Genomic DNA, 12,463 nt, shown 5'->3' with positions numbered 1-12,463 from the left:
AAATTATATCTCATAATATTTGTATTAAAACCAAAATATACATTTTTAATTATTTTGATTCATAAATATGAAAGTAATTTAACCAGGAAAAGTTAACTAATTCAGGAGTAATTAATAGTATCTTTATTAGGGAATATTAAACCTAAAGGTTTTTTTAGTGCATCTATTTTCAAATCCCTTAATCTGGTAAGTAATTGACCTTGTATTTTTTCTTTGACAGGCTTATGCAGGCAAAGATCTTGAGGAACAGTTGCGGTCTGTGTCCAGTGTAGATGAACTCATGACTGTACTCTACCCAGAATATTGGAAAATGTACAAGTGTCAGTTAAGGAAAGGAGGCTGGCAACATAATAAAGAACAGCATAACCTCAAAACAAGGACAGAAGAGACTATAAAATTTGCTGCAGCACATTATAATGCAGAGATCTTAAAAAGTAAGTATGGAAAGGAAATGTAAAATAAGCCTCATATATCAGACCAGTGAAAGTCTCCAGCCCTGGTCCTTTAATTTCAGCATTTGAAGTGCTGAATATACTTTTAGGGCTAAAAATAAATAGAGAATAAATACTCTCAAAATATAACATTTTATGATTTCACTTTGGTGATAAGATGATTTATTGAAATACAAAGATAGAAAGATACATGCATATCAGTACATTTTTAAAATTGAGATGATATCCCATTATAAAATTTTAAAAACATATGCTATAGATATATTTTACAAACTATACCAGTTTAGTCATTTAAACATTCTATATCTTACAAAATAATTGTACGTAAAATTTCTTTCTGATTTGGATTTAGGAATGCTTCATTTCTCTCAAAACAAACCCAAATAACCTTTTCAAATGCTACTTGCCTTGTTGCTTTATAGACAGCTGGCTCCAGAGCTGGACATTAGTAAAGCCAATGAGATATCTAGCGTAGAGCTTCCCCCCAAATTATGATGCTGGATAAAATGTCATAATATAATTAAGTGAGCTAATTTTAAAAAGTAACTCCTTTCAGCTATTAGACATTAATTACTATGAAGGTTTAACATTGCAAAGTATTTTGAGAACAAAAGCAAATAAACAAAATGGCTTCATGGTTGAATAACCAAACGTTTATGTCCTTTTCTCCCAAAAATTTTATTTTAGGGAAAATATGGGAGAAATAAGCTAGAACGCTTAGGAAATACATCATTTGTAATGCCGTATTTAATGAGTCAACAGTGTTATAGGTAAGCCACTAAGTCATTGGAAACAGAATTCCAAGAGAGAGCATGAAAGGGATAGGAAAATTTGACTTTCTAGAAAAAAGTTAGTTCAGGATACAGTTCCCTAGTTGGTGGAAAATAGCTTTGCATTTCACAATGCTATCACCATGACATTACCTAAAGCTGCCAAATAGCCTGCCTGAAAATGATTTTTGAATTGAAGCCAAAACCATTGCCATCTTCTCATTTACATCTCAGTTCAAAAAGGAAGATAAGATCATGTTGCTCACATTTGCTTTGAGATAACAAAAATTGTGTACACTGTAGCAAATGAGAATGACTCTATCTCTGCATGTCTTATAAACATCCATATGTTAAATTTTCATTTTCTTAAGTAAGGAAAACCAAACATAAGTGCTGTGGGATATCGGTGTAATTTTAAGAAAGCACAATCCTAATTTAGCTCATTACCTGGCTGTAGAAATGAGGGGTTTTTTAAGAAAATACCCTTAGCTGCTCTGTAAAAATACTGTATCATATTCCCATGCACAGGGCAATTTAGAGTCCCATCTACTATTAATTTAAAGTTTTGTGTTATAATTAAATCTTAAAATCTGAAATCAAATGTGAGTGAGTTCCTACTGCTGTGGGCTCTTTTCCCTTTGATGGTGTCTATATACTTATAAATTCCCCTGTGACTCGACAGGTATCGACAGTGAGTGGAGAAAGACTCAGTGCACTCCACGCGAGGTGTGTATAGATGTGGGGAAGGAGTTTGGAGCAGCAACAAACACCTTCTTTAAACCTCCATGTGTGTCCGTGTACAGATGTGGGGGCTGCTGCAACAGTGAGGGGCTGCAGTGCATGAACAGCAGCACAGGCTACCTCAGCAAGACGGTAGGTATTTCATCTTTCAGCCATGCTGAGAGCCCTCTCAATGAGAACTTTAACTTTGAGAATAATGTGCTTAAACGTCAGGTCTCTTTAAAGTAATTTAGTTTGTGTCAGAGTTTCTTATAGTTTCTTTAGACAATGAAATAATTTTTTTAATATTCTGTTTTTGATGATAAAACAGCCCAAAGAAAGTAAGTGATACTTTATGAACTGGTCATATAGTGGAAACAAAACCTAGTGAATAAAATAATAAATACACATATGTATGTGTGTGTGGTGTGTGACATGAAGTATATATACATACACATACACACACCCAAGGGATCTTTAAAAAATTTATGGGAAAATTCATATTATCTTCTAATTCTATTTTTTCATAAACTTTTTGAGGTACCCTTGTATATATGTATATAGTATACATATATATACACACACACATGCATGTGTGTGTCTTGATATTTAAGCATTTTCATTTGGTAGTTAAATAATTTTAAATGATTAAATGTTCTGATTATAGAGATATAGCACAAATTACATATTCAATATATCTAATTACATGCATGTGTTCTGTGAAACAGTGGTGTGGTATTGAAATAAGCCATCACACTGAACAAATTTATTATGTTCTTTTAGAAAGCAAAGGAATTCATTCTGGCAGTATCTCAAATATTTTGAATAACCTGGGAAGTCCATTACATTAGATGTTAAACTTCTAATAAATGACCAAGAAACTTCTGTTGAAGTTTGGTTGGGATCAGTAATTTTCAGAGCAGGAGCACAGAACTGCTTTGTAGGTCTTATGTGGGAAGAGGAGGTCAACTGTTGGAGGACATGCGCATGTGCTTATGATAACCATGGGAGTGTTTGAAACAGTGTATATCACTGTCCTCTACACAGAAATGTGTGGAGAAGTCCAGTGCTGTGAGTGGGCTGATGCAAACTTCTCCCTGAAAGACAAAAATGTGGTTGCCCTAAAGGCTTTTGGAAGTTCTTTTGAGAGTTGGACTAGCATAGATAATTTGGCTACATTCAGAATTGTCATTTGAACTTTAGAACGAAAGAAATTTGTTGAAAAAAATCTGATGTTAGATTTGATTTGTACAATGTGGAATGATAGCAAATTAACATTTTAATTTCATACAAACTTTAGCTGATCTACACGGTGCCTACTAATAAAACCTTCTTTTATTTTAATATGAATGGAAATGAAAGGATTATTGCCTCAATTCTTTCAACTACATTTTCCCATCTAGTTGAATATTTCTAAAATTTTTATTTTAATGATCATTTGGTCTATGAGTTTGGAGACACTGTCCTATTATACATTCCAAATTAATTTCTTTTAAAAAAAGAATTGTATTTCTTTATATTGTTTGCACACTTGATGAAGAAACAAGGCATTTCAGATACTAAGATTTGCAAGAGGAAACAAAAAATGAAATATAAATCTGAATTTTCTATTGAACTTGCCTCTGCCTCTACTCTAAATGTTAAAAAAATGTTAAAGGTGATGCTTTGGGGTCTTATGTCATTCCCATTATTATCATAATTAAGCATAGCAATATGAAGTTTCTTTTCTGATTATTTCCTAAAAATAAAGCATAATATAGGTTCATTCTAGCATGTGTGAGCAAGGAAAGAAGTATGACTCTGAATACATTCATTCATTTAGAAACATTATTAGTGAAATGTATTGTTGTGGGAGTGTGATTACATTTCAGTGCTTGAGAAAATTCTAATATTTTAATGGACTTACGTACGATTGTAGTGTTAGGGCATGCTAAAACTTATTCTTGGTTTATCCCACCCCAAGTCTTTATTAAAAACAATAAAAAAATTTTTAACTAAGAAATTATGGTTTTATATTTTATACTATTCTGAACAAAGTAATACTAATTTAACTGGTTTTACTGAGTATTATGTATTTATCTTACCATATCCCCGAAGAAAGACAGGATTCTTTAAAATCCTCTAATAATTGGAACTAAACACTTTTTCTATCCAATAGAAAGACTTATGCCAATATATTCTCTAAAAGATAACATTTATTTTAAAAAGATATTAATATTAAAAATGTTGCTGCTTTTATATTCAAGCCAAACTCCATAAAAGAAATTTTGGCCTACGAAGTCTCTTGAAAAATATGTTTGTTTGTTTTTTTAACATAGAGAAAATAAATATGGGTGATTTAGGAATTAAAATATACTTTTTGGGGGGAATACCATTAACAGTGTATATTTTTTAAATAATCCAGTTAAACGATATGATGTTTTCTAGATTATAGGGTTTTTTTAATGGTGTTTGATTTAATCACATATCAGGTTTGTTTTTTTAACATAGAGAAAATAAATATGGGTGATTTAGGAATTAAAATATACTTTTTTGGGGGAATACCATTAACAGTGTATATTTTTTAAATAATCCAGTTGAACGATATGATGTTTTCTAGATTATAGGGTTTTTTTAATGGTGTTTGATTTAATCACATATCAGTTTGGATGATCTTCAGCAGGTCTAGATATACCAGTTGCATTTTTCTTTTAAAAATGAAATGACATGGAATAGACTGAAAAGATAATTTTGAAGAATTATTTCATTAAATAGACAAAATGTGGAGCTCCTTTTTATTTTAAAAAATGCCTTATTAAATTTAGTTGTCAGATGAAATTTTATTTTCAACATGCTCATATTGTGAATAGGTAGAGTTAAATAATAATTATTGTAGTGTCAGGATTTTCTTGTTTGTTCATTTCTTGAAATTCCCATTTTTCTATAGTTAATATATTTTCTTAGTGAAAATCAGTTATCAACTGACAATATTCCAAAGCTATTTTTCATTCTTAATTTCTTTCATAAATTATTATATTATGTGTTCTTGAGTTAATATAGAGAACATGTCTTAAAATGAGTCTTTTTTTTTTTTTTGTCTTCCACCGGGCCGGCCCTACCTCAATCATTTTAAAATACCTATTTCTTTAACAAATAAGGGATAAAATTCTTCTCCCCTCCCCTGTTAGTTGATATGAGCAAAAGCCAACATTCTATTTCTCTTACTATTGGTTTACCAAATAAATGTGTACTTTTTGTATGGACAGAATAGACAGACAACAGGAGTATCTTAGGTAGAATCAAATTTGGAAAACAGTAAATCAGTATATTGTTAGAAAGCAAAATCAATAAATTTAGTCTTCAGTTAACCATCAGTGGTTTTTTTCTCTGACCACTACATATTTATTTCCTGCATTGGTCCAATTAAGTATCATTTCACCTAATTGGTATCAGAGTGGAAGTATTTATTCAAGGGTAAGTCTCTATACACAGTAGCATATAAACTGCTCTGTCAGGATGGAGACCTTAGAGGGATTTAAGTTTTAGAACTTGTAAAGCTTCAGGGCTAAGAAGAGCATTTAGTGCTGAAGTTAAGGTGCATGTAGGTAAAATAATTTGACGCAGTACACTCAGTACTTAAACATCAAATATGATATTTTTTTCTATAAGAACATTAAGTCTACTTTAGATCATATGGAATCATCTCTTGACATATTTCATCTTCTTTCAGCTGCAGGCTTCACAGAATTTAGGATTAGTTCTATAATAGATTTATGATGTTGATATTATTAAATTTATCAGATTCCTCCCAATCATATTCTCATATGAAAAATAGGGATTTATCTATAAAATTCCTGAAGTCTGTTTTTTTGTTGTTGGTTTATGTGTTTTTTTCAGTTTTGTTTTGATCCTTTTTGATAGTCTTGCAATAATCACAATACTTATAAATTCTGATCTGCAAAGCAGTAATTTTAAAAAATTTTATATATTGTTATAACAGCACAGTAGTTATTTTGCCATTTCAATTTTTTAAAGATTTCACATATTTGAATTACACATTTGAAGTTAATTTAAAAAATGGTACATACACCTGGTGTCTGTACCAAGACACCTTCTCCTCTGACTCTGCACAATCCCCTTATGTTTCCTCATCACCTTTTTCCTCTTCATGATGGTGACTCCCAAATTTTTTCTCCAGTTCAGACCTCTCTTCTGATTTCCATACTATCTACTTTACCTTGTGACTTGGCTTTCCCTCAGATAGATCCAAGTCAATGTGTCTCACATTGGAGTGATGACCTATCTCCCACCTCCACCCTTGCCCCTGCCCAAATAAACAAGCAAGTAAATGAATCCTGTTCTCTTTCCAGTATCTCTCTTAGTAAATGACAAAGTCATTCATTCAGTTGGTCAAGCCAAGTTATTCTTCCTTTCACTAAAGCCCAATTAATAATTCCTGTTAAATCTACCTTTCAGACATCTCTAGAACCCATCCAGTGTCTTCATTCTGCTCACCCCACTCTTGGTCCAGGTGACATTTATCTCTCACTTAGACCATTAAACCTGGTACAGCCTCATAACTGGTCTCATATCTCCTTTTGTACTTCAATCCATTTGCCACATATGAGCAGTGAGATTTTCTTTGCTAAATGATACTTTTTAAAATGATAGTTTTTAGCAGCTTTAGATACTGCTAAGAACTCCTTAGTAACATTTCATTATTGGGACTGAGCCAGCAGTCACCTAGTGTTATTGATAAGCTGGGTCGCTCAAGCCAGCATCTGTTCTGATTGGTGCGAATGCTCTTAAGTTGTTAAATATTTTGAATGGCACCCTTCTTTAAGACAAAAGTCCCTTAACATGATTTACTCAGTCCTCCATGATCTGGGTGTGACCTAAATCTCCAGCCTGAATTGTAACTGCTCTTTCTCTCAAAAACTCCTTTTCGCCAGAAAAGTTTTGATTATGTCAGTATCTCTCACCTCCAGCATTACAGTGCTACACTGTTTGAAATATCTCCTTACACACTATCCTAGATTTCCATTTATCTAGTTAGTTTCTACTCATCCTTAGCCTAGACATGTCACTTCCATGAGAACGTGTTGTATGCTTCTGTAGCATCCTTTATTGCCCATATTTTAGCATCATTACTTTATCTGTCAGTTGTTTTATTCCTTAAGCTCTAAACTCTATGAAAGCAAAGACTGTGTTTGCTTATCATCCCGGACCATAGTGCAGTAGTTGGCATATGGCAAACACTTGGAACTGAATAGAATGAAGACTTGAATAAAAGGGAACAAATTTGGGGTCAAAGGTAGAGTTTTAAACATGTTGATTTTGAAGAGTCTGGGTGATATTTACATGGAGATACCAGAAAAGGATGGACATGTAATTCTGGAATTCCAGAGAAGTGATTGGGTTTTAGAAATAGAATTGGGAGGAAGCATCATTTTGATAAATGTTACTTGAAGCCCTGGTGTGGTTGTTAACACTTAGAGAATCTGTGTATCAAAAGAGAAGAGCAAAAGCCAATGTCAAGGGAAAGCCAGAATTCATTGATTGTCCCATCCTTTGATTTTGTAACATCATAGTATTCTCCTACCATATAGTCAAAGAGATCATTTTAATTTAAATTCAGTTAAGCAAGTGTATGTTGTGCACCTATTACGTGGTGCTTCATATTATGCTTTTTAATGGGTATTCAAAGATGTACAGATCTGCCCTAATAGAGCTTTCAATTTAGCAAGGGAAATCAGCATTTATCAAGTAATTAAAAGCAGTGTAAGTGTTATGAAGTTCTTAAGTACAAAAGTTTATGGAAATGCACATCAGGAGGTTTACAAACCAAAGGAGGGCAAGGAATGAAACTCCTAGAGGCGGTAAGGCAATGTTCATTCATTTATGTTTACATTTTTACAAATATTATAATTTAGAAAAGCTTGTACTTAATTAATACCTTTTCCTGAGTTTATTTGGTTTACTATATTATCTATGTAGTATATACAGGAGTGTGCAATGATTTCTTTCAAATATAAAAGGAAGGTTCTTATTGCTATATTTTCTGAAGGCAAAAAAAAAAAAATGTTTTTGTTTTGTTAAAAGAGTTCCTGACACATTACTATATTATCTATGTAGTATATACAGGAGTGTGCAATGATTTCTTTCAAATATAAAAGGTTCTTATTGCTATATTTTCTGAAGGCAAAAATAAAAAGTTTTTGTTTTGTTAAAAGAGTTCCTGACACATTTTTTTTTTTAAGCAAAGTCACCAATTGTGCTCACATAAATTGTAAGGACACTGTACTTTAAGTAATGTTAAACCAAGTTTCTTTATAGATGTTTCATCGAAGTTTTTTTTTATGGGTCTCAATGAAGGTCAGGTTATCAGAAGGTGTAGGAAACCAGCTGTTAGTTGAAAAGTAAAACCACATGCACTAAGCATTCTAAAGTGAACTAATTGATAACAACTGCTACAAAGTCCTCCACAACTAACATCTGAGTGGCTTTGAAAACTTACGTAGATTGGATGTCTTTTTGACCTCTTTCATAAACATACACTTTAAGTATATTTTCTTATGAGAAGTTGTATATTTAAGAGATATAACCAAAAAGTAGAAAGTTAGTTTTGCAGAAGGTATTTAGTGATCTGTCTTCACCAAATATTTGGATTAAGAGGTTATTTGAATGTTAGTATTTACTTTATGTTTTTTATTGAAGATAAGAATGAATGGAGAAAAACTTCTGCATTCATCTATCTCCTTGGAAATGCTGGGGATAGAGATAAAGTAACTAGTGTCTCTTTGTGTGTTTGTTAGTGCCGGACTGAAGAAGCCAGCTGGTTCTGAGAGCTAGGTCCCAAGCTAAATCTGATAAACATAAACAGCATTATTTAAAATGTCATATTTTGGGCCGGCCCCGTGGCACACTGCTACGCGACACTGAGGGTTGCGATCCATTGCCGGTCACGAAAAAAGACAAAAAGACAAAAAAAAATAAAAAAAATAAATAAAATGTCATATTTTTATCTTAAAAAGAAATAAACATTTATTTTGTCATTATTTTATCAAAAATATACATATATAATTGTAATATTAGATTATATTTGATTTAAATTGAATGTTTCATAAAATTTCACGGCAAAATATATTTAAACCTAAATAAAACATGCAACTATATAATGAAACAGAGATTTTATTTTGCACTGCAATCATAGATTTTATTTCCATTAATTAAACAGAATGCTATGGCAGTCCGAAAGATTAATTTATTACATCCATATGTATTCAGCAAGTGGAATGTGATTTGTATTGTATCTTCAGCATATTTATATTTGGCAAGCACAGTTGTTGGAAATCAGGTATTATCCTGATGGGAAAAGAGAATTCTACACCAATATAAGTTAGGAGTTTCTTTAAGAATAATATTTGCCTTAAGAAAATAACTAATGCATCTGTGAAAAATACAAGTATTTTTCAACTCAGGGTAATGATTGGGTTCACAAATTTAATTCAGTATTTCTACACCTTCTGAATTGGGATTTTTATTTTAATTGTAGTACTGTATGTACATTTTATATATAATAATATGTTATAAATAATTCAGTGCCAGATGTAAATCTGTGAGGCTGTCTGCTATCCCATATTCTTCCCAGACCCAATTTAAGTTACACAGGTCCTTAAGCTGGCCATGTGATTGTAATACTCAATGAAAATGCTAACAATGAACCTTCCATTTTCAGGGATTATTTCTTTAAATGTTGTATACTTTTTAAAACTGCATTTACAATTTTTAATCATACTCTTCAAGGGCTACATATTGTTCCTGTACTTAATTAATGGACTCAAGTTTGGAATATTTAAATTTAAATTAAATATGCTAGTAAGGTATTATGATCTAAAGAGGAATGTGTTATATTTTAGGTATAATAAAGATATATTAAAGGAAGGCATTTTTGTGTCATATTTGCACCCACACAAACATTTCTTTAGAATTTAATACTGAATTATAACCCACAATCCTCTCAGTAAGTAAGTCTACACCTTTTTCTTGAATAGCCTGCAAGATAAGTAGAAATAGGACTTGTTGCTTTACAACTGTTGCTATGCTGGCATAAACAACCTATTGTTTCAAAATGTGGCTTTATTTGAGGTCCATTCTTGTTGGTTAGAATTAACTATTAAATATTCTTATTAAAGAATGCCAGTAGATAACAACTAGGAACCTCTTAGTTGGAAATACTTGCCATTTCCTTTTTTTTATTATAGTTTTACAGAATACACAATCAGATTTTTTTTTCAATTTCCAGCCTTGTTTAAATGCCCTTTTTATATAAGTCCTTTTGACCTTCTCCAAAACTAGCAACTCTTTTAATAGGAATATACTACCAGCATATGTCTATATAAAAGTATAAAACATCAGTCTCCATAATGAATTTTATTATTACTATTTAGACCCTAAATTAGACTCAAGTTAATATCTATTGTTTGAGAACAATTTACTTCATTACATAAAGCCATTTTAGTAAAATTATCATTTTTTAAATACCAAATTATAATTGATTATATTATCAATTAAATGTATCCTCAATTAGTATTTGCTGAATAAAAATACATAGACTTCTTATCTAGTACTAAACATAATATGTAAATTTTGCATTCTATGAACTTAAATCTAGAATAGAAAATATTGTACACACATTAAAGCACAAAGTAGTCTGACAATAGTATGTGGATTCATATTTTATTAAAACATAAAAAGAACCGACTTATTGTCTCAAACAGTGATATGTTTAGATAGATCTTAACTCTTGAAAGAAAATTATAGTTATTGTATTGGTTAAGATTTTTATATTATTTCAAGAAAAGAATTCATAAGGGAGTTAAATTGCAGGGTCTTGTTCAGAAACAGCATTTATGGTAAACTACTTGGTATTTAAAAAATTCTAACATACTGTGTGTGTATATACATATACACACACACATTACATATATGTTTTTTCTCATTCACTCTCGTTCAGAAACAGCATTTATGGTAAACTACTTGGTATTTAAAAAATTCTAACATACTGTGTGTATATACATATACACACATACATTACATATATGTTTTTTCTCATTCACTCTCGTTGTTAGTTTTGTTAACTATGAGTTACATAGGGGCAAGAATCACTATGGATGACTGCTATCCCAAGATTCTAGCAAGGAGCTTAGCATCATATAGATACTTACTAAATAGTTATTGAAAACTAAACAAGGAAAAATTGTAAACAGAAACTTTAAATTTTGGAATTCCAAGGTTTAATTTAATTTTGGCCAATGATATGATGATGTTGATAAAGAGAAGGAGGAGGAAGAAGGGAAAGAGGAAGAGTTGGAGGAGGAATCCAAACAACATTACCATGAAATCACCACCGTTTTTATCCCTATTTTATAGATAATGAAATGGAGGCTTAAGGAAATTAGATAATTTTCCAAGTCACAGAAGTAGTAAATTGCTGATCCAGGATTCAAATTAATGACTATCTGTTTCTTAAGACTAAGCTCATGGTTATTCTTATATATCTAGTAGAGTAGGGAATTTTCTGGTTATTTTAAAAATATATGTATTCACTTTGGAAGGAGAACTGTGAGTTTATAATGCACTTCTAATTATTAATATTACTTAGATTTAAATAAAGTTTACATTTTCTAAGCACATACTATCTCATTAGGAAAAATGGCCTATGGACATTCTTAGTAACATAGGGATTAAATACAGCTATACAAAGCTTATAAATTGGTCTGTAAACAAGAAAATGAAATTTAGAATATTTATTAAAAAGGGAGTAGAAATTTTATTTAATTATTTTAAGTGGAAAAAATAAGTCAATCAATATATACCCTTAAGACCGGTGTAGAAAGAAATTGGAAAATTTTAAAGGCCTCTACAGTATAGACAAGAGCTAGCACAGGTACAATTATTTCTTAATACACACATACCTACTGTACACTCCCAGTAGACGTTCCTAATTTTACTGGAGTTGATAAATGAATGAAACTCAATTATCAAGAACCTTGCTACGTTTAATATTGGTCAAAGACATCTTTCTCTGGACCCTTCACATTTTTTCCCACTGATATTGTCAAGTAGAAAATTAAGGAAACTGTCTGAAAAGCTCGGGGCAAAATTTGGAAATGGAAAATGTGTTTAAAGAGAAGAAAAGGATTTTTTACTTTAATTTTTTAGCCTATTTATTTCTCTTGATTAAATTAGATTTTAGCTTGCTGACTGCCTGCTTAGACACAAATAAGAAAAGTGATACATCAGTAATTAAGGTTTTGTTTTCCTTTATTTAACTGGTTAAACTACAAGTAAAATTTTCTCTCAAACTGTACTATAGTTTTAATGTTTATAAAAGTCTTCAACTTACAAAAGAAACCAGTTCTCTAAACAGTAATTTGTTCTCTTTACCTGTTTGTTTATCCTTTTAATTAGTGTATTCGCCAACACAAGTCTCTTCCCACCTTTGAAAGCACAGAGCCAGGCTTATTTTTCCAGGAAGAT

At 31.2% G+C, this 12,463-nt stretch overlaps 1 protein-coding gene across 1 annotated transcript in view; it reads left to right on the top strand.

The window, feature by feature from the left end:
• Positions 1–220: 220 nt before the first annotated feature.
• The window catches only part of VEGFC (vascular endothelial growth factor C), a gene marked incomplete at its 5' end in the record, with an annotated part of 41,848 nt that continues 29,605 nt past the window's right edge, over positions 221–12,463 (top strand). The window contains 2 exons of the mRNA XM_008581182.1: positions 221–434; positions 1,905–2,095. Of these exons, the coding sequence (XP_008579404.1) occupies positions 221–434; positions 1,905–2,095 (405 nt within the window). The remainder of the gene's footprint in view (positions 435–1,904; positions 2,096–12,463) is intronic.

The sequence above is a fragment of the Galeopterus variegatus genome, unplaced genomic scaffold (assembly GCF_000696425.1).
Source record: "Galeopterus variegatus unplaced genomic scaffold, G_variegatus-3.0.2 Scaffold2289, whole genome shotgun sequence".
NCBI lineage: Eukaryota > Metazoa > Chordata > Mammalia > Dermoptera > Cynocephalidae > Galeopterus > Galeopterus variegatus.
Note: the sequence above shows the minus strand (reverse complement) of the source record. Positions and strands in the feature narration are given on the sequence as shown.